Source organism: Thunnus maccoyii, chromosome 4 (genome assembly GCF_910596095.1).
Source record: "Thunnus maccoyii chromosome 4, fThuMac1.1, whole genome shotgun sequence".
In the NCBI taxonomy this organism is placed as follows: domain Eukaryota; kingdom Metazoa; phylum Chordata; class Actinopteri; order Scombriformes; family Scombridae; genus Thunnus; species Thunnus maccoyii.
Genome location: NC_056536.1, coordinates 21159263 through 21185769, shown reverse-complemented (window position 1 = coordinate 21185769; position 26507 = coordinate 21159263). Strand labels below are relative to the sequence as shown.

The following is a 26507-nucleotide window of genomic DNA, read 5'->3' as shown; positions in this document are numbered from 1 at the left end:
AAACAGTGTTTATACAAAGTTATGCGGCCTCGTCCATTTATGATGCGGGTCATCACTCTTCTTCAGGCATCTTGCTCCTATTATTCTGCTCCAGTATCCAGTCGTCTGGAAGGAAGTGAGGAATAGCCCCATTTACCCGAGGGAGAACACAACCAGCTCCGTAGCCATCGGAGCAGACGCCAACTCGTGTGGGAGCCTTCCTTCGCTGTTTTGATGCCAGCGATATAAAAATAGCTGAGTATTGTGCCCCAAATGACCCACCCATTTTTAACTCCCTGGTCACTCCAACACCTGTTCAGACAGATTTTTAAAATTAAATCTCCCTCCACCAGTCACCATACCAGTTTGTATGACAGTCAGAGGTTAACTTGTTTTGATTTAATGCCATTGCTACTTATTATCAGGCATATGGGAAAATTTGATGTGTGAAGTCACAGCATGACTTTTAAAAAAAAAATCTGTATGTAATTGGTTCCCTGGGACAACTAATCTTCACTTAAATTCCCCAACAGCAGAGGACAATTTCAAGTTTTTGTGCCTCACATTTAACTCATCTAACAAACCACCAACTAAATCTAAAACTGGAAATGGCCTTTCTCCTGTAAAATTATTTCAAGTCTGTTGTAAACTTAATTTAAATCTTCAACACATTAAACAATTTTCCAGACCTGTGTAGGACCGCTACAAACAAACAATTAGTGCATAAAAATAATCCATTAGACAGGTTTTTCCTTTTTAAATTGTTTATTTTGAATAACCACTTTATTCGTTCTCCTCGCTCCTGAGCCTGGCGTTGGGGTTGGTGATCTTGATGGCCAGCTGAGCTGCCCTCTCCACGATCAGCTTCCTGTTCTTGGAGGAGACGTTGTGGGCAATTTCAGCACAGTGAGTCCTACAGAGAGACAGAGAGAGAGGGGCTAGATTAATGACAAGACATCTTTAACTGAAATGTCGCCAGAGTGACAGATTGGGCTGCAATCAAAACAACGTTAAAAACAACTCAATGTCAATTTAACATTCAGGACAAGAACATCAGAATCCAAAATAAACCTACACTTCTGATATTTTAAGTCATTAACCAAATGACTGTGCTCCTTAGACTAATTTAATAAGTATACAGTCACCTTGTAAAATTAGCTCAAGCATTGCAGCAGCTTTGGTTTCATGTAGCAAAAACTTAGTAATTTCTAGTAGCTGTGGCAGGGAATTTTAATTTGAGACAATCGCTCCTGAATGTTAGAAACAAGAATATTTTAATATTTAAATGTACAGTACAGGAACAATCATGTTAATAATCACTATTTTTCTCCATTAGATTAAGCCACACTGAGTTTTCAGTATTTCTTAAAACATTCCAGTGGAAGGAGGACATGACATAGTAACAAACAGACAAAGTAAAAACATACAACCTGAAGTCTAAAAGACTGAGAACCCAACCTAACCCAACCATGCAACCAATGACAAATACCGAGGACAATGTAACAAACTACAGACAGAAAAACTTTTGGAGATGGAAAATGTTTCATCCATAGTATTTTTAGCTTTATGCTTCCAGAGAAACAATGCCCAATTAAAATAATAGTTACTTAATGACCGAATTTGTTGAGCCTCCCCACTTATTCAAAAGATTCATTCAAAAGTTGAAAAAAAGGGCAGATTACCATCAATACGAAACTTGTTCTCTGAACTATTGATTCAGAAATGACCACTTTGCAATACAAACAAACAAACAAAAACAAAAAGTCATCAAGCTAAAATCACTGTCACCAAATCTGGGGTCAAATAGATTCATTGACGGATTAATGACTGAAACTAGTCCACAAAGAAGCTTAGTGAGCAGAATTTTAGCTTAAATCTGGCTTTTCTTTATCTTGACCTGATTAGATTTTGCATGCTATATTGCATCCAAGTGATAAAATATAACCTCATTAAGCAAACTGCCATTTCCATGGATCTAAGTGCAATAATAGTAACTGGCAGCTCAATGACTGATAAATGCAGCTTTCAATAGATAGACGGGAAAAGTCAAACATCTCCCTGGAAATACAGTCAATAAATGTTGTCTCAAGAGATTGTTTCACTTTTAATGCTCTTTTTGCCAATTTCCAAAATTGTAAGATATTAAGGTGTAATCAGTACATAATGTGCTCACTCACTGTGGTGTGACAGTACAAAGCATGGGCAAGGTTGCAGGCATAAGCTGTTGTAGAGCGCTTGTTAGGGACCCAATAACATCACACTGGCTGAAAAGTTTACACCTTTTGAATCAAATACTCTGTCCTTCACCCTGTCCTCCTAAACTGCTGAAGTTCTTTTAGCATTTAGCTACAATCAATACTTTTTTTTTTTTTTAAAAAAGCAGATCCATTTAACTCCCTCTCTGAAACTAGCCGGACACTGGAGAGTCTGATTTTGTGGGTCTAAATTCAGAGTGAATTGTTTCTGAGATTAAGAAAGTGGAATCAGGGATCAATCTATGAAAAGGAGCAAAAAAATTAGATGCAAAAGCAACATTAACAGGGCAAAGCTTTCAGCTGTGCTCGCTTATTGTTTAACTGACGGATGGCTTAAAAACTAAGTCACAGTAGCTGCTGCCTGCTACTCTAACAGCTCCTCTGTTCTTCATATTTGATTTTCTGGTTTAAAATAAACTGACAAGATGAAAACACAAACTGTCTCTGAAACCTGTGAGCGCTACGATTAACGCCACTTCCACAGGTTTTAAGTTCACAGAATGCAAGAAGAATATCAAAAGGAGATTCCTGGACAGGAAATTCCTAAATGATTTGTGTAACAAATTGCATCAGTGTCACTACAGTTTTTGGGAACATGAGGAAGATTTTGACTAGTATCTTAATCTTTTCACAGCTCCAATCTAACATTGCATGAATGAAAATATGCCCCAAGAACTGTTTTAACCCCATGAGGTTAACGATGTTGTATACGACACATAAGTACTCTAATAACGATTTTTAGAATATCTCTGTAACAGCTGTATGTAGAGACTTTAAAAACTGCCCTATAGAGCACTGTTCCGTTATAACAAGCTATCACTTGTTCTTATAATCCATCCAGAGACTTGATAAGACATCAAGGACCCACTATTTGATGCTTTCAAAAAATTATAAAAGCAATAATTTTAGGTTTTATGTACTTATCTAATATCGACTGTATAAACTATTGTTTTGGTCGCTGACAGCCATGTTGACTCCCTCATCCAATCACAAATAATTCTGTTTTTCTGTGTAATACAGACTTTATGAATAGAGATTTTATTTATTTTATGTTTGTTTTTCATCCGAGGCCTTGGTCTACAAATGTGAAGATGGTAATCATTTGAACATAGTTTGTTTTTGTGGAAAATGGACAAAATGTTGAAAATTTCAAATTTGACTTTTTCCTTTTGTCTTCTTGGTCTTATAACTTCTGTCATGTGACATCACTGCAGCATACATATTCAAATAACCTATGTTGTGCTGAAAAACATGATATTACTTGCTTGTAATTTACAACACTGAATTTATACAAATATTTATATATTATGAGAGTTGAGGCACCAGTAACAGGAAAAAAATGGCTCAGACCCCAGTGGGTTAATAGTAAGATGAAAACTTGCTGAGACCAGTTAGCATCGTCATTATCAGGTTGGTGTGACGCCAACTATGAAAAAGATAAACTACGCTGGGCTTCCTCATCAGGCAAGTTACTACTTTTATAAAGCCCAAATATTTGCCACATGAAGCAAATACTACTATGAATTTTCCGTTCTCTTTACAGATGTCAAGTGCTGCACTGTTATAAACACTGTTGGTGGCTCTGCATGAAAATGGGTTTTTGACATGTTGCGGGAGGTTTATTCTGTTGCCCACTCACTGGCTTTTGTTACAAGCATACACTAGTTCATATATTGCTGTCGTTTAGGGTCCACTTTGCCCAAACAGTGTCTAGTCATGGATTTAGTTTCAGAGACGATGTCCCCGTTAGCAAAGATCAGTAATCCAAATTCTAATCATTTTAACGGTCAATCAATCCATTCAAGTTTTACAAAATGTGAAATGCATATTTTCTTTTAAAGCTTTATTCAAATGCTTGATAGGTGCAATATCTGCAACAAGCAAGCATTTAAATCACAACTTGAACACAAAATGTCGCTCAGAATTGCTGCTCCATCTGTTGTTCCACAAATGACCACATTTCAAAAATTATAGCCGATTTACAAACTTTCTTAATGAACAGATATAAGATGGCACCGACCAACCCATTACTGTATTAACAGAATGTGCAGTTTGATCACTAGACCAAATAGCTGATAAGATTGCAATGAAAGTGAGAGGAATAGTTGATTGAAATGTTATCTGTAATATGCAGCTGTAGTCTGGATTATTCATTCAACCTTTAATTAGACTGATATATACTGAGGTGGAAACCTCATTTACAATATAGCCAAGGATCTTTTCCTAATAACCAGGACCTTTTTCTCAGAAAAACACTGCTGTCGCACATCTTTCCCTTCTTTTAAAACCACAAGCAAAATTCCATTCACCTCTAATGTAATGAGGTGGCATATAGCTCATAATCTCTGTACACATGATACCGATAATGGTCTGTGAGGTTAAGTGCTAACATTTCTTTGTATTAACTTCCTACTTTAAAGCATGTGCATTCACAACTTACTTGTTACACATCATCAGGATCTCAAGCTCCTTGACATTGTGCACCAGGAACTTCTTGAAGCCAGTTGGCAGCATGTACTTGGTCTTCTTGTTGCTACCATAACCGATGTTGGGCATCAGCATCTGGCCCTTGAACCGCCTGCGGACCCTGTTGTCAATACCTCTGGGCTTACGCCAGTTTTTCTGTTAGGAGATACAGAAAGGATGTTTCACTGATTTGTCATGTGCAGTTCTCTCTCTCATATGTTGGAAGAAATACAGGTGGTCCAATCAGACTGTATTCATGCAGACTCTTACCGCAATCTTGACATATCGGTCAGACTGGTGGCGAATGAACTTCTTGGTTCTCTTTTTGACAATCTTGGGCTTTGTTAGGGGCCTGAGGGCTGCCATGGTGACTGAGGACAGAAACACAGAACAAAGAGTAAGTTTACAACCATCTTTGCATGATTATGTCAGCTCTAGTGTTGCAGCACCTCAATACAACGTGCTACATGGTTAACGTTAGCATTTATTGCTAGGTGAGCAAACTACAAGAGCGAGCAGCAACATTACAACTCTTGAAGCTTCTGATACTATGTTACCTCACTGCCGCAATTATAGACATTAACTCTTATTGACAAAACCATCACTGAGCCTGCGACTGAACCAGGTGTGCTTCTACTTTTCAGCGGAATGAGCCTTAACGTAAACGTGTCGACCAACGTCGGCTAGCTAACGTTAGCTTCTGCAGTGAAGTCAATGTAGTCAAGCATTCCACTTCAACATATACATAAATATATCGTTCAGACGTGTAAAATGTTGAGGACTGTTTGATCTTATTTCACCACGTTTATCTGTAAAGCACGTTGTACAGCAGGCCTTTACTGAACACTACAAACCCCGCTTCACCGGGAGAGCGCAGCTTTAGCAACAGCACCTCGCTCCACAAAGACACTTTACAGAAGGTACGGGGTGATTAAATGGTCAATTTTAATGATCACATATCAATTGAACAACTATTATTGATAATCCGTGACAGGATGATCAAATAACGTCCTAAATTGCGTGGATTAACATAGATTGTGTCGACTCACCCGCCGATGTAAATCCAAAAGGGACTTCGGCAACGGCGGAAGGAAAGAAAAGGACTTCCGAGGGTGTTGCAAAGGCTTATGGGTACTGTAGTTTATCGAAACCTAGAGGTGCCGCCCATTGTTCAAACTTTTCATGATTGAATTTAGAAAGTATTTTGAGTATATCCAACTTATAGTCTTTTGTGTTATCTTTATTTAATTATGATGAATTGTTTTCTGCTATTGTATTAACGTCACACATGTTGTAAGCGACGCTTACTATAAATCAAGTGATGGAACAAAAAACATGTTTAAAGCCCACACCTCACATCTGCCATGTATAACGGATTTGTGCGCACTTCCTGGAGACGCTTCGCTGCACTTAGCGCGTCTAATTCTCGTTATACACTTGTGACTCGCAAGTCCTCAAACCGAACAGTTTATAGGAAGTGACTGATTGACACCAACTGTGGGTGGGTGTGATAAAAGGTAAATAATCCGCGTTTTTTTTCTGTCACATGATTGGTGATAAACTGCTGTGTGGGTGAAAGCCTCATGACTTTCGGCGGCGTTTCTGCTTTATTTCCTCTCTGCTGTTGTCCATCACGTTGAAATGGAGTATCAGCCTATTATGAAGTGAGTGTCGCTTAACGTTACTGCGTATTTGATTCCAAACTAATTGTAGCACATTTTTCTTTTCCTATCTTGGCCTTAACTTTCGTTTCTCTTACAGTCAACCGAGCACAACCTATGGAGCGGCCAATTCTGGTTATGTTCCAGCAGCAACGGGGGGACCTGGTAATGTTTAACTACACGTTTTAGCACTGAATCTTGACCAATTTCGTTATTACATGGATGCACAGAATTAAAAGTGTTACAAGTGTTGCCCACTTCCGTAGTAGAGGCATCTGCACACACATCAGAGTACGTCATCTTGACGCACAGGTAATGTGAGGTGTGCTTCTCTACGGCAGCTCTGAGGTGTTGTGAGTGCTGCGACTTTTACAGAAGTTTATAGAGGTTGTTAAAGGATCAAACCCGACCTGTCAGTCTTTAGTGTAGGTGTAAAACATCTCAGAATGGATAATAACATGGAGGGGCAAGGTACAGTAAATCACACATTTACTACACTGTCTTATGGTGTTGTCATGTTGAAACATGCCACAATCCGAGATTTCAGCTGGATTTTCTGAAATGATAAAGTGATGATAGTAGAGTCTCTAACAGATTGTGTTTTAAAGGCTAGTCATTTGTGTAATGCATGAAAATTTCGCGTGATTTAACCTTGTCAAAGTCTGCATCCATTTCGTTTGGCTGAACTGGTTTTTCTGGTTTGTTTTAGCTATGTTCGCCCCACCCGCAGCTGAGTTCCAGGGCCCCAGCGCTCCTCCAGCTGGCATGTTTGACAGCATGCCTGGCTATGAAGGAACAGTGGCAGGAGGAGGAGGTACAGTATGCATCGTTGAGTCCGTGGTCGTTTTGTTGGTCCCACTGACAGCCTCAGTGACATCTCTCACAATACTGTCACATATATGTAAAAAAAAAGCACTAGGGATGAAACAGCACAATAAGTTAATCTTAACTTTAAATATCTGCTGTAGGTGGATTTCTGCCACCTCCAATGCCTGCTTACCCAGCTCCTCAGCCTCAACCTGGGTCTGAACAACCACATTGGAAGTAAGGCTCAAACAATTTCCTTTCTTTCAACATGACTGTTATGGATATTGGAAAATATGTCCATGATGTGTTTTAAGAATTAATGCAAGCTCAGTACTTTAGGGGCTTTTATAAATATCACTTCCTCTAAATCATTTGACCGTATGACCTTCTGTATCTCATTCCTTCACTGCTTACAGTATTCCATCTATAACTAAAGAAACTGCCCGGGACGCGTTTGTCCTGTTTGCCTCCAGCAAGTGCTGCTACAGTTCAGCGCCAGCAAAGGATGGTACAATCACCAACATGGAGGCATTCAATACGTACAGGGTAAGAGGAAAAAGTCTTAGTGTGTGTATAAAACTGGCAAGAGATGATTCAAAATCAATACAAGTAATGGGTTGTATGGTCATTTTGGATGTTCAATGCATGAATAACCTAAGTAAATGGCATTAGAACATTTAATATAACCAGACACGGCAAGAAAACTACTGATCTTGCTTGATTTCTCCACTCCTGCTTTATTTTAGTATCGCCTGGAAACCTTTACTGAATCAAGATCTACAGAATGGAGTCATGAGCCGTACAGTGGTATGTTACTGTTACTATGTGCATCTTCTGCTTAGGATCTGTAACTAAATATTTTTTTAATTGTAGATTAACCTGCCAATTATTGTTTTGATTAATCATTGAATGTCAGAAAATTGTAAAAAAAAAAACAGCCATTCCAATTTTCCTGATCCCCAATTAACATCTTCAAATTGTGTGTGTGTTTTTTTTTTAAAATCAACAGTACAAAACACAAAAATATTAAATTTACAATTATTTACGACAGAGAAAAGCAGCAAACTTTCACTTTTGGTATAATGGAACCATAAAATGTTGTAATTTTAATGATTAATTAATGACCAAAATAATTGATGATTAATTGTCTGTCAATAGACTAATCAGTTAATTGTTACAACACTACTTCTGCTGTCGGTCAGCTATGTAGGTTGACTGCTCAGTAACAATCTAATATGTTGTTTTATTTGGATCAGGCCAGCCAGTGGATGCATATGCCCAAACACCTCCTGGGCCTTGGGATATTCCAGCTCAATCAGCCAATTTTTTTATGGATAACAAGCAGGTTATCAAGGTTCCCTACACTTCTTCTATGAAGGTAAATTATTACAACACTACATTATATATAAAACATGTTTATAGAAGAAAAAGATCCTGTTATTGCTTTTAGAGATTTTATCTGATGAGAAACATTTCATCTACAGAACTGCCATGGTTGTATGGGAATGGGGCGAAAACCTTGCAAAGACTGTGCCGGTGCTGGTAATGTAAGTAATGTCCACAGGCCTCATTGAAAGTTTGCTTTAGCGAGATCACTTGATAATATGCTCTGTTTTCTTGTTCCTATCAGAAAGTTTGTTGGGTGTGCAATGGATCTGGTTACCGCCATGGAGATGATCGATGCAGCCACTGCAATGGCAGGGGGAGGGAAAAGTAAGTGTTACCGATTCTATCTAAAAGTGACAGTAAGTGCCATTTCTAAACACTAGAGTTAACGCTTTCTCTAAAAGTAACTGAGAGTTTATTCCACACTCTTCTATTACAGTTGCATCCACTGTCATGGACAAGGATCAAAGCAATGTGACACATGTCATGGAAAACAGCAGCTTCTGGTCTACATCAAACTCACTGTGAAATGGTGCTATTTCCTCAACATTGTTTATCTTTGAAGAATGTCTAACTAATCTAATGTAATGAATAGTCTTTCTTTTACAATTTGAAGTACATCAACTTTTGTGGTTACTTTATACTGTTAATTAGAATATAACAGTTGTAAAAGTAAACTGGATTTTATGTTTTTTTTATGTACATTCTTTCAGGACCAACAACTCTGATAACTATGTTGTGGAACAGTCTAGTGGACTTCAGGTGGATAACCTGAGCAAGGTGTCTGGCAAGGAGCTTTTCAGAGACTCTCAGTGCATGGTAAAAGACTGTTTATCACTTTCTCAGTGTGCACAATATATAATATGGGAGGATCAGGCTTTTTAAAAACATGTAACAAACAAATTTCTTTGATTTCAGTGAGGACATTGTAGCCTCACTCATTGAACTCTGGGATAGGCATGAAGATTTATCAGTGGGATAGTTGTCAAACATTTACCTTTTCTATATACCTACACAAACAGGCATACAATCTGTCTGCACAGGGTGCCTTTCAGCCATGATTTTTGATGACAGAGATGCGTTTCTATTTGAATCAACACAGCAGTTAACACAGCCCATGCAACACTTACAACTGCAACCTTCAGGGTCTAATAATGCTTTAGATCTCTCTCTTCCTCCATTTTACATGCGCAACCACATGCATCCTGTGTGATGGTGACAAAGGGCTGAAGCTGCTGCTGCTTTAACATAGACTAGACAGTATTCTTGATCCATCAATCAATAAATGAATGTCATTTAAACAGTGACAGCAATTCAGCACTGATAAATATGTTTTTGATCACCCTGTGCAGGTATACCCATTGATTGGCTTCCCAGACCCTGCAGTGGTGCAAGCTGCACAGCGTCTTGTCAGTGAGCACCAGGCCAAGTACTCCCAGACTTCACGCATTCTACAACAGGTAACAGCATCTACTTTATTTATGGTAAAATAGTTCAATATAATAAAAAATATCTTGGCAATGTAATGGACTGTACATGTGATAAAAGCCTAATTTTGTGTTTTTTTAACATGCCTATATTTTTCTTCTTTGTCTCCAGCGTCAAACCATAGAGCTGATCCCCGTAACCAAGGTGACCTACTCATGGAAAGGGAAATCACACATTTATTTTGTTTATGGGAATGAGTTCAAAGTTCATACAGATGACTATCCTGCTACCTGTTGCTGTACTGTAATGTAATTGCAGCGGTTGTGTATGAAGGTTTGTCCTAATCCAAGCCATTGGATATCCAAATAAGTCAGTTTTACTCACCTACAGGTCAGTGTTGTTAATTACTAAGGGAATTGTCACAGTTTGATGCTCAACAGAGTTAAACCGAGGCATTTAACCTATGAACCCACAGCAAGTCAGTATGAGTGATAAAGTTTCTTGAAAAAATAGTCTTCATGGCAACATATTAAGTAATTTTTATTGTTAATTGCCATTATTATTCTTGTATGCATAGCCTGACATAATATAAACCATAATCACATTATATTCCCTGAATCCTGAATATTGTTGCTCTTCTTTAGCAGCTGTAACTTGTTAATCATCACTACATCTACTTGTTACAGAATATTGTATTTTTGCAACAGTTTTTTTAATATTAGTAATATGTATTTGAACCTAATCTGTTTTTTAAATCATTTTGACACACGTGTTTTTATGTTAATGTAAATATTATCGTTTAAAAATGTATGATTTTGCAGGAAACAAAATGTAACACTTGCTTTGGAATAAATTGTATTTCGCAATGTTTTGCTGTTGAATCATTTCGTCATTAAAAGTGGACAGTCGCTCATGAGATGACGTGGGGAACGTGTTCGCCATAATGATAATAAACCGTCAACACAAAGCTACAACAAAACAAGGGGTTTGGTTGTGAGATGTCCATCGATAACTAGTTAGTCACCTTTGCAGCAGTCAAGTCTGAGCATATATCGGTGGATACAAGTCTTGGCAGATTTGGCAAAACCAAAGAAGAACTGAGCGGAACAACGAGGTAAAGTTAGCATGCTAGCTAACTAGCCAGGTTTACCTGTGATGCTGCTAGCTAATAGCTTACTGCTAGGTTACATGTAGAGACAGGCTCCGGTGGTTAAAGTGTGGTTAGAATCTGACACGATAAGCTGTGCATGTCTGGACAGCACAGGTTTAAATTAAACTATTAATGGCTACTTGGAGAGTGTCGCTAGCGAGCTAAATAGCTTAGCTTCCTTGTTTAGCCACAGTGTAGCTAATCAAACACCGCAACAGGCAGAGCTGTCTGCTACAGTACAGTACAGCAAGTATCAGCTATTAGTGAACGTGTTAGAGTAAAGATTGCATTTTCTATCCAAACCGGAAAAGTTTGTAAAACATTTAACCAGTGCCCTAACTTTGAACGGAACAGTCGTGCGTGTTGTTGTGTGTTTGACAGTTGCAGCCCCCGGAGGGCAGCTGCACCTGCAGACAGCAGCTGTGTGAGAGGCGATGGAGCGAGTCCGTATTTTTATTCTCTCGACATAAGCGAAATATATTTTCTGACTGTCTCGACCAGTTGAACTGAAGTCATGCTTCCCTGTGATGTATCTCGGTGCTGTCTTTGTTGACTTTTTATTATTATTTGAAGTCACAACATGCTGCAAAACACGTTCTGTCGTTGTCCTTTGTAGTGTAGCAGATAAATGAAGACGTAAGTGTAAAGAATGCATGAATAATGAAATTGATACTAATTAAGTGCCTGCCACCCTGACAGGCAACGTTATGGCGTCAGCATCTGCCAGTGTGGACTCCAAGGCAGAGCTGACTGCTCTACTGGAACAGTGGGAGAGAGAACAGGAAGGCAGCACACAGGAGCTGGTTAACATCATCACCAAGTAAGTAGTTATGCCTCTCGTTAATTTTTTTAAAATGTTGAGTTAATTTCATAGACTGTATTTAAGAGTAATGGGACTGAAAGAGGGGTAAAATATGTTCATGTGCTATAACTTTCAGAATCTCAGAGCTTGTTGAGAAGGAGACAGAGGAGTACCACAAAGCAGACCCAGACCCTTTTGATGATCGACATCCCGGTATGAAAAAGAAAACAGAACACTTAATGGCAAGATTACTGGTGATTTAAAAGTGTTGTGTGTGTGTGTGTGTGTTTTTGACATTTCTCTCTTGGCCACTAGGGAGAGCTGATCCAGAATGTGTGTTAGGGCACCTACTCAAGATCCTGTTCAAGAATGATGACTTCATGAACACAGTAAGAATGGATGGACTGAAGGGAGACTGTTGTCATAAAATATAAAAGGCCATTTTTAGTATTTGAGCTGGAGCGTGATTTTTTTTTTCTGTCTTCCCTTTGTAGCTTGTGAATAGCTATGTGATGACCAGCAGAGAATTTTCCCTCAATGCAGCAGCTTGTCGCCTGCTTCAGAACATCATGCCTGGGCTGGAGACAGCTGTGGTCTTTCAGGAAAAGGTACATTATTCCTGACTTCATTATAAAACAACAGAATTTAGTTGTTTCTCTGTTCTCTTATTCAAACACAGTGTTTCATTTATATCAGCTTTTATGTCAACCTGTAATGTTCTTGTAGTTTTCCTGATGCTTTTTGAACATGGCAGGGTTCAGAGTTTACTGGTATATTAAAGGATAGGTTCAACATTATTCTAGTGTGTTCTAAAACAATAGTCAGGTACCCAAATGAGCATTTACACATGTGTTTTCTTGCTGTAATCATTCCCCCTGTTCGTACTTGCCATTAAGGGATATCTTAATAATGCACTTTCAATGTAAGTGATGGGGACAAAAATCAACAGCCCTCCTTCCCTGCAAAAATGTATTTAAAAGTTTATCTGAAGCTACTGTGAAGCTTCAGCCCTCCAAATGAGTCAAATCAATTCAATGGCTTTCAAAGTTAAAGTTAGTCTTTTTAGTGCCAAATTCCCTCTTTTTGTTACAGTCATTCCACTGCAGCTGAACAGGAAAACACTGTCTGCTCAGACACAAAGAGATAACTCTTAGACTGCTGAAGCCTCATATTATCTTCAGATAAACTTTTAAATACATATTTGGTTAAAATAAGGTCTGGATTTTGTCCACCATCACTTAAATAATAAGTGCATTTGGAGGGGATCTTCTAATGGTCAGTATGAGCAGGAGGAATGATTACAGCGAGAAAAACCTGTTTAAATGTCTATTTGGGCACCTGACTATTGTACTAAGACAGACTTGAAAAATTGTGAACCTACCTATCCTTTAAGTAACACATATTTATGAGCCCTCTACTGGTGATTTTATATACTGGTGTTTAGCATCCTGGCATTGATAAAAAAAAGTCAGCCATCACAACCACAACAATGAGGAAGTTGCATAAAAAGAGACTTCTCGTTTTGAATTTTACTGTCACTCAGGCGCCCTGCTGTTTGAAAATGGGGCAGAAGATAGAGGAAGTTGAAATGCTTTGTTCAAAACGAAGTAGGGTCATTAGAGGTAAGATTTGAAAAGCTGCAGAAAGTCAAGTTATCACTGAGTCAGTGGAACTGACCAACAACCCCATCAATCCGCTGTTTTCAAAGAAATATTTTTAGAGTCCCAGTTCAGCCTGCAGGTTAGTTGCACTTTGACCCCCACCCTGTGAAAATTGACTTGCGGACATAGATAGATAACTGTCACTTGACTTTTTTAAAAAGTTACAAAGTCTTTTTGAAGGTTCATTTGAAAAGTGACTATACTGAACAATCTAGATACATTCATTCAGAACCATTTGTGCAATTTACACAGAAAAATAGGCACTCAACATTTTTATTTTTTGATTTTCAGATTAAGAACTGGTTGAAATTCTTACACAAATAAACTTTGTGTTCCAATATGTGTTTCGTCATCCTCCATTCTCCGTTGTTCTTCTCAGGAGGGCATTGTTGAAAGGCTGTTTAAGTGGGCTCAGGAGGCCGAGCAGCCCCTCAGAATCTATGCCACAGGCTTGTTGGCGGGAGCCATGGAGAACCAGGACATAGCAGCCAACTACAGGGAGGAGAACTCTGTTTTGGTCAGTTGGGGATGCTGCTGTTTTGAATGTCAATTTTATATTAATGAAACATGTGAAAGTACATAGTGATAGACAAGGTATTATATAGAGTGATAAAACTGTGTTATCCAACAAAGCATCAGAGATATTTGCTCATCATCAGTAGGTAGGTGGTGTGAAGTAGCAACTGTCCATCAACTTGTTTTTCATGCTTTACTTTGACAGGTGCCTTTGATGTTGCATCGGCTGCGTGAGCTTCAGGATAAGGATGCTGAGAACAAAAGGGAAATCAAACGCCCCAGCCCCAGGAAGACTTTGAGTGAACCTCTGTTACCTTTGGATGAGGAGACTGTCGACGGAGGCTTTGAAGAGAAGCCCTTCACACCAGACAGAAACGGGGCTGAAAGGGAGGGGACGGGGCCAGACGGGGATGGCGAAATTCCCTTTTCAACCATCGAGCCTGAAAACGAGCTCTCGTTCCGTCTCAACTCCCCACATAAGACCAGCAGCCGCGCCAACTCGGCTGTTAAAACCATGATGAAGCCCATGTCTGCCCCAGGTTCACTGATACACCAGGGCATGTCTGATGGGAGCAGTTACCTAAAAAGGAGGGCGGAGAGGGAGAGTGGCAGGTGCTCAAAACAGAAACTAAACTTCTCTTTGCCAGAGCCAGAGAGGAACTTCAGCGAGCTTTCCAACAGCAGCTGGTCTGAGATGAGCCCCTGGGTGATTGGCAACAACTATCACTTGTACCCCCTGACCCCAGAGATCGAGCAGAGACTCATCCTGCAGTATCTCACACCTCTGGGGGAATATCAGGAGGTTGGTCCATTACCATCAGCCTACAGAGTGTATAATAAAATATGCAGCATGTGTAGCTGCTACTTTGTTTATTACTCCAGGCGATGTATTTGTTTCTCTTGTCTTTTCACAGACTTACCAGCAGATGTCAGCGTTCCTTAATTATGATTAAAGAAATGATTCTCTTTTGATGCTATGAGCTGTTGTGGCAACTAGCCAATTTAGAGGGTTTCATAGTAAATCAGATTGTCATGATTTATGTGTTTTCTATGCCCATTCCTCCTCCTATTACCTGCAGCTCCTGGCAGTGTTCATGCAGATGGGAGCTCGTGAGCTGCTCATGCATTATATGGATCTAAAGCAGACCAATGATGTGCAGCTCACCTTTGAGGCTCTCAAGGTAACATCTCTCTCATGCAATTGACGTATTCAAGCCCCTCCATTGTACCGAAACGCAAGGTCAAGCTCCTTTAGAATAATTTCTCTACTTTTCTCTCTCTCACAGTACCTAGCTTCTCTGCTGCTGCACAAGAAGTTTGCTGCAGAGTTTGTGGCTCATGGAGGAGTTCAGAAGTTGCTGGAAATCCCCAGGCCATCTATGGCCGCCACTGGAGTGTCCCTGTGCCTCTACTACCTTGCCTATAACCAGGACGCCATGGAAAGGGTACAGAAAGACACACAAGATGCAAATACATAGTGGAATCAGTAATATTGCCACAATTTGCCCATCAGAATTTTCTTGCAACTTTCTTGCAACAACCAGTAACTATGATAAAGACAAAATGGTAACATATTAACTGTTTGTAGGAGCTAGAGCTTGGAAATGTGTCATTATATTGTATTGTGATACAATGCCTTGATTATCTTAAGTATTTTAAGTGACACAATTATGAACTTAAGTCTGTTCCATATGAGTGAACAATGAATTCATCTACTGCTTCATGTCATCATACCCACATTTATAAATCATCGTTGTCAAACATTTCTTGTTAGTACATACAGTGCATATACTGTACTGTTTAAGACAACAACAACAACAACAAAAATCTAACAGACACACAATTATTGTTTTTTCTGCTTTCTAGCTCTAGTAGCAGCTTACATTTGTATTCATTGTTGTGTCCTCTCCTCTAAAGGTGTGCATGTTGCCCCACTCCATCCTATCAGATGTGGTTGGTTACACGCTGTGGCTGTTGGAGTGCTCGCATGCATCCGGCTGCTGCCACGCCACCATGTTCTTCTCCATCTCCTTTTCGTTCCGTGCCGTCCTGGAGCTTTTCGACAAACAAGACGGGCTCCGACGCCTTGTCAATCTGGTAGGACAAAACCAGCAGTTCGCCTGATGTGATCCACACTGTAACCATGTAAACGTAACCATCCGTATCATTCATAGAAAATACATTTTACAGAACTGAAATACTGAGCTGCCAAATGCAATATCACAACATATCATAACAGATGCTGATTGCGTACTAATGTATGATATGACTGCTTCCAGATTAGCACATTGGAGATCCTGAACCCTGAGGACCAGGGAGCGCTGCTGAGTGATGATGAGATTTTCTCCAGCAGGCAGACAGCCAAGCACACCTGCATGGCCCTGCGCAGGTACTTTGAGGCACATCTGGCAATCAAGGTGGAGCAGGTGAAGCAATCTCTGCAGCGCACAGAGGGGGGTGCCCCCATTCATTCCCAGCCCTACTACAAGGTATACAGAGGACAATGGTTAAGTGAGAATTTTCATGACTGGATTTATTAATCTAAATGTTTAAAAATGAATTATACAGATATTATTTGAAGTCGCTGTTTACGCTTTAGCTGTAATTGAGATTCATTTGAGAGTTTGTGTTTCAGTAGTGATCATTTGCATTCTTGTCTCGTGCCCCAGGCTGTCAGCTACAGCCGTGAGCAGGTGGTGGAAATGATGGAGTTTCTGATAGAGTACGGCCCACTCCGACTGTACTGGGAACCAGCAGAGGTCTTCCACAAACTGTCTTGTGTCCAGCTCCTCCTGCAGCTCATTTCCATTGCCTGTGAATGGAGGACCTACTATGGCAGGTATGGACCACAGTAATGCTCGTAATTAACTAAAACCATTTCTGTTTTACATGTTTTAACAGTTTTGACCCCCAGATGTTGAGCAATGTGATTACGTTTCTTATTATGCAGGAGTGACACAGTGCGGTATGCCCTCGACATCCTGAGTATCCTCACAGTTGTTCCAAAGACCCAGCTGTTGTTGTCTGAGGCTGTTGCTGTGCTTGATGAGGGAGGGTCTACTGTTTCCAGTGTTGGTAGGTGTTATCAGAGTGTGATGCTATTTCAGCTAAGATCCATCTATCAAAACATTACTTTTAGTCAGAAATTGAATGTAATATGTGTACACTGAAGTGTTGTGTATTTTATATGAAACACAACACAGAGCACATAAAAAAACTACAAAATACAGCCAATAGTCCCTAAATAGGTGCAGTGTCCTAGAAGATTTCACGTTGTGAGCATCAAGCTGAGCAGTTGACTGCTTTTTGGAAATGAAGTGCAATAAAATTCAAATTATTATTAGCCTCATAACATGCAGTAGCTTTGTGTTTTCATTTTTGTTTATTTCATAAAACCTGTGTCCAGCTCTGCTGAGAGATGGTACGTCTCCAAGTATTATTTTTCTGCAAGCTTTTTTTATTTAACTGTTGGATTTTCCTCTCAGGAATGAGTATAGTCCTGGCGGTGGCAGAGGGAGAGGTGTTTGTGAACGATGCCGAGATTCAGAAGTCGGCTCTGCAGGTCGTCATCAACTGCGTCTGCGCTCCAGACAAACGCATGTCCAGCATTGGCAAGTTCATTGCAGGCACTCCCCGTCGTCGCCTTCCCCAGCAGACCAAAGCCAGCGAGAATGTGCTCACTAAGATGTGGAATGTGGTGCAGTCCAACAATGGCATCAAGGTAGAGTTAAATTATGCCAGCCACTAAAGCCTTGTGATTTTTATTTTTTTGAGGCTGTACTTGGCATTTTTTTACAATGTTGACAAAAGGTGACCGCAAAGTATTGGGTCACTCTGTAAGACACAGAGTCTGAAGTTGTACCAGTGCATCATGACAGGTGCGTTTAAGTGCTGCAGTGGTCAACTGGTGAGGGACCAATGATAAATGGACTGGATCTATATAGATCCCTTTGTCCAGAGAACAGTGAAAAGCACTTTTTAAAGCCTCACATTCACCCACAAAGACACACATTCATGAACGGAATGTGAAAGAGATGCCATACGAGGTGCTGAGCTGCACATCAGGAGATTTGGGGTCCAATTATGACATGCTAATTTCCAGGCAGTGAGTGAAAAATGTTGTGGGATCAATTGACATCAACTTACCCATTGCATAAGAGACGGATGTCTTTAACTTCAGGCTGTAAAATTGAGAGTCAGGAAAAGACAACCATCATGCTAAGAGACTCCAAGAAAACTTGGTGTAAACATGAAACAAACACTACAAGATGTAATTAAATGTTTTGTTGGTTCGATAAATATGTTTTGCATAAACACGTTGTATTGTAAATTTGTGCTGCCTGAGTAAAGAATTGCAGCATAGTGGTTTCTCCCATGCTCTTTTAAACAACAATCCTGTGTTTTCCAGGATAAAAGAGATGGCAAAGGAAGCACTTTCCTTAGCATGTAGAGAATTTGTCCACCTCTTATGATAGCTGCTATTTAGTCACTACTGGGTAAATTCACTCAGTTGGGAGCCTTTCTAATGCTTTTCAAACATGGCCTTGGTTCTGTCACTGTTTTTAATTTGAATTCTCAATCTGTCCTGTAGGTGCTGCTGTCCCTGCTGACGGTGAAAATGCCCATTACAGATGCAGATCAGATCCGAGCTCTGGCCTGTAAGGCTCTGGTGGGTCTGTCTCGCTCCAGCTCTGTCAGGCAGATCATCAGCAAGCTGCCTTTGTTTAGCAGCGGACACATCCAGCAACTCATGAAGGAGCCTGTGCTCCAGGACAAACGCAGCGAACATGTCAAGTTCTGTAAGTTTGCGGCTGAGCTGATAGAAAGGATTTCTGGGAAGCCCTTGCTGATCGGTACGGATGTGTCTCTGGCATGGCTGCAGAGGGCCAGCGTGGTCGCTCAGTCCAGGATCACCTTCCCTGAGAAAGAGCTGTTGTTGCTTATTAGGAACCACCTTGTGGCAAAAGGCCTCCATGACACGGCCAACACGCTCACCAAGGAGGCAGAACTCCCGATGGCATGTCTGTCTCATTCTTCACATTCAACTTCTGCTTTCCCTCCTGTCGCTCCTCCTCCCACTGCCTCCCCTGTTGCCACTCTACCCCGCACCCCACGGCTGGCCAACGGTGTCGGGTCAAGACACGGCAACCATCCCTCTCATTCATCCACCCCAGGATCCAGCCATCCACCAACACGCCCTTCCACATCACAACCCACCGGGTCTTCTTCGACTGCTTTCCCCTCAACATCTGTGCCCCACTGTAGCAATGGCTCCCCACTGATCGGCCGAATCATTTTCTCTCGGGAACGGCAAACAGGGTGTGGTACGGTGAGCTGCAAGAAACCCCGGGTACTGAGGCAGAAGTCTGACCATGGCGCCTTCAGCCAGAGTCCAGCAATGAAGAAGCAGTTTGACAGGCACCTCCCCTCCCCCCCTGCATTAGACAGCATCATCACAGAGTACCTGAGGGAACAGCATGCACGCTGTAAAAACCCTGTCGCAACCTGCCCGCCTTTCTCTCTCTTCACCCCCCATCAATGCCCAGAGCCCAAACAGAGACGCCAAGCACCCACCAACTTTACATCCAGACACACACGAAGAGTTATATATCCTAAATACGGAGGAGTAGATGGAGGGTGCTTTGACAGACATCTCATCTTCAGCCGGTTAGTATCCAAAACTTTCTGTGGTGTTAAATTAATGTTTTATTCCCGAATCATTGAAAAATGAGATTACTTAACCATCCTCCGTCATCATTTCTCTACACTCTGTATTTTCCATTTTTCAGGTTCCGTCCCATCTCCGTGTTCAGGGAGGCTGATGAGGATGAGAGCGGATTCATGTGTTGTGCCTTCTCAGCTCGTGAGCGGTTCCTGATGCTCGGGACGTGCACAGGGCAGCTCAAACTCTACAATGTGTTTACAGGCCAGGAGGAAGCCAGCTACAGCTGTCACAGTTCAGCCATCACTCACCTGGAGCCCTCACGGGTCAGTAGAGAAAGCTACCAGTATATCAACCGTTTCATGTCTAGCTGTTGTTGCTGAATGTAATCTTACCAGTCCTCTAACATGTAAGACATTAAACCATCCTATTTTTGTTTTTTTAGGATGGCTCGCTGCTTTTAACGTCAGCCTCCTGGAGTTACCCTCTGTCTGCACTGTGGGGCATGAAATCAGTGTTCATTATGAAGTAAGTGGTGTTTCAACAAAAGAATTAACTTGTATTTTTACCAGCTACATGGTTGCTAATACAAAATGCATGCTTGTAAATAAAAAACCTAAATATTAAAACACTTGAAGTGCAAAATTGCCAGAAGCCACTCGACTGCTCTCTGACCAAAGACTATTGATCAACAGCTCAATTAGGGACTTGTGCCTGTCTGTGATCCCACTGTCCCCATGTATGTGGTCTCCTCTGCCCAGTGTTACAGCAGCTTTATGCTGTCGTACGAGGGAGCTGCCGAAAGGGGATGACATGCTGTTTAATTATGCACGCTAACAGCCTGAGGGTTGCAGTCTTCAGTTCATGGAACACAAGCACTTGGCTTCATTCATCCGCACAGTTTAACCAAGGCAATACTGGGACTCTGTCGATTGATTCAGAGTTGTTCTACAATGTCTTTAAGCAATTATAAGGTTTAAACTGCTCAGCTTTTATACTCACAATGGCTCCATGTTTTCGATTAAATGTCCAAATGTTGTTCTTGTCTTCAGGCACTCCTTCCTGGGAGACCATTATGTGGAGTTCAGTAAGCTGTCACAAGATCGTGTCATTGGAACTAAGGAAAATATAGCACGTGTACGTATATCAGCATTTTTTAAAAAATATGACAGTACGAAATTTTTAATAAGAAAAACATGACCCATCATTTGAGGGGAAACAGGTGAACGCTCACATTTAGCGCTTGTCTTCGCCAGATTTATGACATCCAAACGGGTCAGGTGACTCTGACTCTGAACAACCCAGACCTGGCCAACAACTACAAGAGGAACTGCGCCACCTTCAACCCCACAGACGACCTGGTTCTGAACGACGGCGTGCTGTGGGACGTGCGCACGGCTCAGGCCATCCACAAGTTTGACAAGTTCAACATGAACATCAGTGGTGTGTTCCACCCCAACAGCCTGGAGGTCATCATCAACACGGAGATTGTATCCTTGAGTCTTGAACACTTGGGTTGTTAATAGTATTTTAGGATGTAGCTGGACAGTTTTTGGAGCTTTCAAGCAAAGAGTGAAGTTTTTTTTGTCTCGATTGGGGAGTAAAGTAAAACACAAATGTCCTAATCTCTCAAAAAAATGCAATTTAAGGCCTTTTCCAAGGTGTGAGAAAGTACAATGAGTGCATCAATTTTCATAATATAGGTGGTTCCAAATATGCATATGAAAGAGATAGGAAATGTTTGTTTTAGTCTTCCAAATATACTCTTAAAGGTTGCTGAGATGATTGTTCGATAAGTTCATTTTTTATGGAAAGAAAATCACCATGAGGAAAAAAACTTTGCTGCATTTGAGTAACCTTCATTCACGTCTTTTTAACTAAAATTAACAGCTAATATTGATTGCATTATTGTGGTTCAAAGAGTGCATGTTTAACATTGGACTTAGCAGAATGCTTCATAAATCTGACAGGACAAGAAACAGTTGTATCAGTGATTGAATTTGTAGTTGCTCAGAGGATGGGATGACTATTGAGCTTTTATTTCTCTGCGAAACATTAAATATTTATTGCACTAAAAATTGATTTTACTACCCTGGGGATAGTTTTAATTGCTGTGTAATTAAATTCACAGCAGACTTAGTCAATCCAAATGAAAAAGAATGTAATGGTCCTTAGTCTGAGTTTCAGTGGGATCTGCGGACCTTCCACCTGCTCCACACAGTTCCTGCACTGGACCAGTGCAGAATAGTCTTCAACAACAACGGCACTGTCATCTATGGAGGTAAATACAGAATCCTCTGCATGATGGGAAACGTAGAGCAGTCGGTCATCAAGCCTACAGCTCACTCCACAGTCAGTGCAAGTGTGTGAAAGGTGTTTTAGCGGAAGGCTTGTAATTATCAAGCAAAGTGAGCATGTGTGTATTTGGAGAGAGGTGTGAACGGAGCCCGCAGAGGTGAGTATGTGTGTGTGTGTGCTCGATGCCACAGAGTCAGTAAGAGCCATATGGGCAGAAGGCTCAGTGTTGGACTGGCAACAGAGAGAACCAGCTGGTTCACACCACCTCACAGGAAGAGCCATGGGTGCACTGTAATGGCTCTGCCCATACAACAAACCCTTGAGCTGCTTCTGAGCCAGAACCGTCCCTAACCAGCTCGCTGTGCACAGTTTTTAATTTCTGCCTCTCATTCTGTGGCTCCTTGTTTTTACAGCAATGTTGCAGGCTGACGATGAAGACGACATGATGGAGATGCAGATGAAAAGTCCGTTTGGTTCATCGTTCAGGACCTTCAATGCCACTGACTACAAACCAATTGGTAAGACTTCCTGAAGTTTCCTCCATGTTGTCATGATAATTAAGGATTTAGTGTGGAGAGTTATTGTTTGTCCCACTTTAGTGCATTCATCATGTATATATTATACACTGTAGTAGTAATCATGTTTAATTACTGTAATTAAACAGGCATATAAAGCAACTTTGAGTATCTTGATGAATAGATAAAATGTTTTATTTATTTATTTATTCATGTCGGGTATTGTAATATTTGTAGAGATTTATTACTGACACGTGTTCTTTGCTCTCCACTCAGCCACTATTGACGTCAAGAGGAATATATTTGACCTTTGCACGGATACAAAAGACTGTTACCTAGCTGTGATCGAGGTAACTTCTTTTAATCTTTAAAATTCAATTGTTTTTGTCAATGGTTGTGATGATTCATTTATCTTTATTATATATTTATATATATATATATATATATATATATATATATATATATATATATACTGTGTGTATATATAATATAAAATATATGAATGGATTTCCTTTTCTTCCTCAATCTATTCCTAAGAACCAAGACTCTGTCAACACTGACACTGTCTGCAGGCTGTATGAAGTTGGTCGGCAGAGACTTGCAGAGGAAGAGGAGGAGGACGAGGAGGATCAGGTTCTAACTTAGTTCTTTTTATTCGGATATAACAGTCTCCAAATAAACAAAATCGACTTGGCCTGACTTTTTTCTGTCATTGTTGTACCAGGAGGATGACGATCAGGAGGAAGACGACGACGATGACGATGACTCTGATGATGATGTCGACACAGATCCCCTCATCGCCGAGCTAGAGAATGAGAACGGTGGCGAGGATGAGGACGATGAAGAGGAGGATGACGGGAACGATGAATTCTCTCCCTCTGATGAAGAGGTGGCTCGTCTGCTCGAAGAAGACGTTGACGTCGGAGACGACGAGGACGAGGACGATAATGATGAGGACGACTCTGATAATGATGATGTTGATCTGGATGGAGACAACGGTGAGTAGTGCTTCTAGTGAACTATGTGAAGGGGGTCTAAAGGTTCTTATAAAGTCTTAAAATGTTTTTCCAAGTTATATTGATACAAGTCCTTGAAGGGTCTAACACATAATTAAATATTTGCCTTCTAAAAACTAGACATGTTAGTGAGTTTTTGTCCGTGAAACTTAAGTCCAATTTTCTTCATGCATTTTTAACTTTTATGTCTTCTAAGCACTTAGAGGCTAGAGCCACTTTTCATTGTGTACAGTTACCATGGTTACAAGTGTTGTTCTTGTCTGTTGCGAGGTCAGTGGAAAAGGCACGGTTTACTTGTTCACAGACACTCAAGTAGAATTACAACTGACTTGCTTTGTTCTAATTCCTTACTACATAGATATAATTATGTACAGTATATATATTCTATATCTATATTCTTCTTTATAGTATATTGTTTTTTGCTGTTAGTACACAAGAAATCAACATACATCTTTTTATACTAGCAGGAAATAATGTCATACATGAGCTGTGTAAAGTTGATTATTATTATGTTTATTCAAATATTTGATAGTTATCTTTCATTTTCTGAGGTCTTCCTGGAGCTGTTTCACTCTCCGCTATTACTTTTAATACTGTTCAATGTCTGGGTTAAGCTCGAGAGGAGAAGCTAAAACGTCGACTAACTTAGTGATATTTCTTTAGCGAACATCTAAAGGAAGATTCAGATGGTTGATCACCGAAGTACTGAAATGTCAGTGTGCTGCCTGCACATTTTCATAGTTTGTCTGGCTGTTTTGTTGTTTTGTTGCTGCTTCTTGTCTAATTCTCAGTAGATTGTAGATTAATTTAGTCCATAAATCAGTTTCTTCCAAGAAGTGCTAACATCAGACTACATTACTGGCACAGATGTAACATTATTGAATGCAAGATGCTTTTTAACATTTGTGCAACAAGTCAAACGGCTAAATCAGCTTCTGAAGAGATGTTTTTAGGTGGTGGAAGATACTATTTTAGTAATCAGAGCTACAGTGTGTGATTCCACAGATGCACGCAGGTCGTTGAATAAGACTTTTGTCCATTTGTCCGTCTTTCACGTTATCGTTTAGCTTTTTGACCAAAAATTTTTCATCTCATTCAACACATTTCATCATAGTTTTTCAAAAGTTACTTTTTATTTAGTTTTAGTCTTGTTTTTGTCATTGAATATTTTATTGACAAAACGAACACTGGTCCTGATCTGCAGTCTCAGGTAAATGATGCAACTATGCTGATGTTTGTTCCAGTTTCTAGATTTTCACACTTGTCTGGTCAATGTTGTCTCTGTCAGTGGAATTTAAAAAACGCTGTCTCTGCGTGTTCCAGGCTTTGAAAGAATGACAGAGAGAGCACCAATTTAAGACAGAAAAAAAGGAATATAGAGCTCTTTCACATTGTGCCGAACCTGCTTTGTTTTTGCCATTTGGGCAGTTTTACTCCTCAGCCACTGACATATGTAGCATCAAGTCTGTATCAACACATTTCTAAATCTGTTTCTGTCTGTCAAACAACAGACAGCTCCGACAACTCTGACCTTGAGGATGACATCATCTTATCCCTGAATGAGTGAGGAGCGACGGGCGTCTGGGACGGAGCAACCGGACAACATGTCAAGACTTCTGCCTCATAGATATTTGAGCTGCAGAACAGGAGGCAAGAGGAGAGGATGATATCAGCAGATAAGGTGGGAGATAACTTGGAGCACTGCCAGTTTGAAACAGTAGGTGTCTGCACACTGTGGGACTGTAAGTGACAGGACCAACGGAGATCCCCCCCCCCCCCCCCCCCCAAAACAAAAGAAAACAACGGTGGGCTAAAATGATTGTATATGATATAGTTTTATAAAACATGAGTGGGCTTGATGATGAGTGAGATGGCCAGTGTGCAGATGTAGTGAAGAAAAGTTTTATATTTTATCATATTGACGACTCTTTAAACGAGCCTCTCCATTTGATATCGACTCACTCATTTTGTAAGCCTCTTTTTGGTCACAGATTAGACTTTGTAGGGGAAAAGGCTTACATTGCAGAGCTGTGGGTCTGCATTTGTGTTGCAAAAAGGATACAATGCATTCTCAAGCTTGGACTTCGCCAGAACGCCTGGAATAATCACCAAAAAAAAAAAAAAAGAAAGAAAAAAGTATTGAATTAGGCAGCTAATGTAATGCACAAACATGTTGCCGATGGTTCATCAAACGTCAAACCCACCGTCAGGTTTTACTTTAACATAAACTGATGACCAAAATGCCACACAGCAGTGCCATTCGTGAACATCGTCTCCTGATTTCATTATGTAAATAGAAGAAATTAAATCAGTTTGGTGCTCTTGAATCGCGGAAGAAACCTTAACTAGTGTGGACACTGTAACAAAACTATTGACGCACCTGCTCAGTGTTAGCACATGACATAATGAGGCTTTTACTGGCCTCTACCATTGTGTTCTCTCGCATCCTATTAATGAGCCATGTAAGGATTTGGGTTCAGTGGATGTTTCTTGAAAAGACGGCAGGGCTTTCGTGCTGCTGAAAACGGCACAGCTCCAATCGTACCGTGAAAATTTCAAGTTTACTTAATGTTACAATACTGAGGATTTATAACAGTGACTGATGTGGTGTTCTGTCAATACAGTAAACTTCAACCCTTGGAATACAAATAATCTGGCTAAATCCTGGAACGAGAATTTAGAAACGTTGGAAATATGAAATAACGGTTAAATAACAAACAAAAGCAACTCAAATATTTTCATTTAAAATTTTGTGTTTCCAGGTGGGGTCAAACTCTCGACATTGTGAAAACTGATGCCTAGCTTTTGCACACTTTTTTGAAAGCAGTGCAAACATTTCATGATTTCTCTCATTTTTTTTGCCTTGTATCTATTCACTTTACTAGTTTTCTTTTCCGTAAGGAGA

General features: G+C 40.4%; 3 protein-coding genes across 10 annotated transcripts; 2 read left to right on the top strand and 1 right to left on the bottom strand.

Annotated features, from left to right (window-relative positions):
• Positions 1-725: 725 nt before the first annotated feature.
• rpl32 (ribosomal protein L32) lies at positions 726-5834 on the bottom strand. Its single transcript, XM_042408304.1, has 4 exons — positions 5750-5834; positions 4971-5071; positions 4675-4856; positions 726-892 (listed from the first exon to the last, which is right to left on the bottom strand). The coding sequence occupies exons 2-4, from the start codon at positions 5064-5066 to the stop codon at positions 763-765; spliced, it is 408 nt and encodes a 135-aa protein (XP_042264238.1). The 5' UTR covers positions 5067-5071; positions 5750-5834; the 3' UTR covers positions 726-762.
• Positions 5077-10760, top strand: ssuh2rs1 (ssu-2 homolog, related sequence 1). 8 transcript variants are annotated; one of them, XM_042408296.1, is made up of 14 exons: positions 5079-5097; positions 6280-6364; positions 6462-6526; positions 7071-7175; positions 7330-7405; positions 7585-7714; positions 7915-7975; positions 8425-8546; positions 8653-8715; positions 8799-8881; positions 8994-9086; positions 9268-9373; positions 9907-10014; positions 10154-10760. In XM_042408296.1, the coding sequence occupies exons 2-14, from the start codon at positions 6342-6344 to the stop codon at positions 10292-10294; spliced, it is 1176 nt and encodes a 391-aa protein (XP_042264230.1). In that variant the 5' UTR covers positions 5079-5097; positions 6280-6341; the 3' UTR covers positions 10295-10760. The 8 variants fall into 8 exon arrangements, with proteins under 8 accessions (XP_042264234.1, XP_042264230.1, XP_042264232.1 ...); XM_042408298.1 differs by lacking the exon at positions 5079-5097 and adding an exon at positions 5944-6217 and having other exon boundaries at positions 6354-6364; XM_042408297.1 differs by lacking the exon at positions 5079-5097 and adding an exon at positions 5944-6217 and having other exon boundaries at positions 6348-6364.
• Positions 10761-10871: 111 nt separating this feature from the next.
• Positions 10872-25379, top strand: LOC121895292 (DDB1- and CUL4-associated factor 1-like). The gene is made up of 25 exons (XM_042408294.1): positions 10872-11096; positions 11832-11952; positions 12071-12147; positions 12250-12323; positions 12429-12542; positions 13975-14112; positions 14317-14913; positions 15191-15292; positions 15398-15556; positions 16029-16208; positions 16391-16600; positions 16781-16950; positions 17062-17186; positions 17597-17832; positions 18703-19778; positions 19901-20099; positions 20219-20301; positions 20826-20910; positions 21030-21263; positions 21961-22054; positions 22485-22589; positions 22863-22936; positions 23124-23219; positions 23311-23584; positions 25114-25379. Exons 2-25 carry the CDS (start codon positions 11840-11842, stop codon positions 25167-25169), a joined length of 4671 nt encoding a protein of 1556 aa, XP_042264228.1. The 5' UTR covers positions 10872-11096; positions 11832-11839; the 3' UTR covers positions 25170-25379.
• Positions 25380-26507: the final 1128 nt, after the last annotated feature.

Coding starts and splice junctions, on each gene's coding strand:
- ssuh2rs1 (XM_042408296.1), top strand. CDS start 6,342: ATGGAGTATCAGCCTATTATGAA. Junction 6,365..6,461: donor GAGTATCAGCCTATTATGAA/GTGAGTGTCGCT, acceptor TTTCTCTTACAG/TCAACCGAGCACAACCTATG. Junction 7,406..7,584: donor TCTGAACAACCACATTGGAA/GTAAGGCTCAAA, acceptor CACTGCTTACAG/TATTCCATCTATAACTAAAG.
- LOC121895292 (XM_042408294.1), top strand. CDS start 11,840: ATGGCGTCAGCATCTGCCAGTGTGGACTCCAAGGCAGAGCTGACTGCT. Junction 12,543..13,974: donor CTGTGGTCTTTCAGGAAAAG/GTACATTATTCC, acceptor TGTTCTTCTCAG/GAGGGCATTGTTGAAAGGCT. Junction 23,585..25,113: donor TGATCTGGATGGAGACAACG/GTGAGTAGTGCT, acceptor GTCAAACAACAG/ACAGCTCCGACAACTCTGAC.
- rpl32 (XM_042408304.1), bottom strand. CDS start 5,066: ATGGCAGCCCTCAGGCCCCTAACAAAGCCCAAGATTGTCAAAAAGAGA. Junction 4,857..4,970: donor ACCGATATGTCAAGATTGCG/GTAAGAGTCTGC, acceptor ATCTCCTAACAG/AAAAACTGGCGTAAGCCCAG. Junction 893..4,674: donor ATCCTGATGATGTGTAACAA/GTAAGTTGTGAA, acceptor GTCTCTCTGTAG/GACTCACTGTGCTGAAATTG.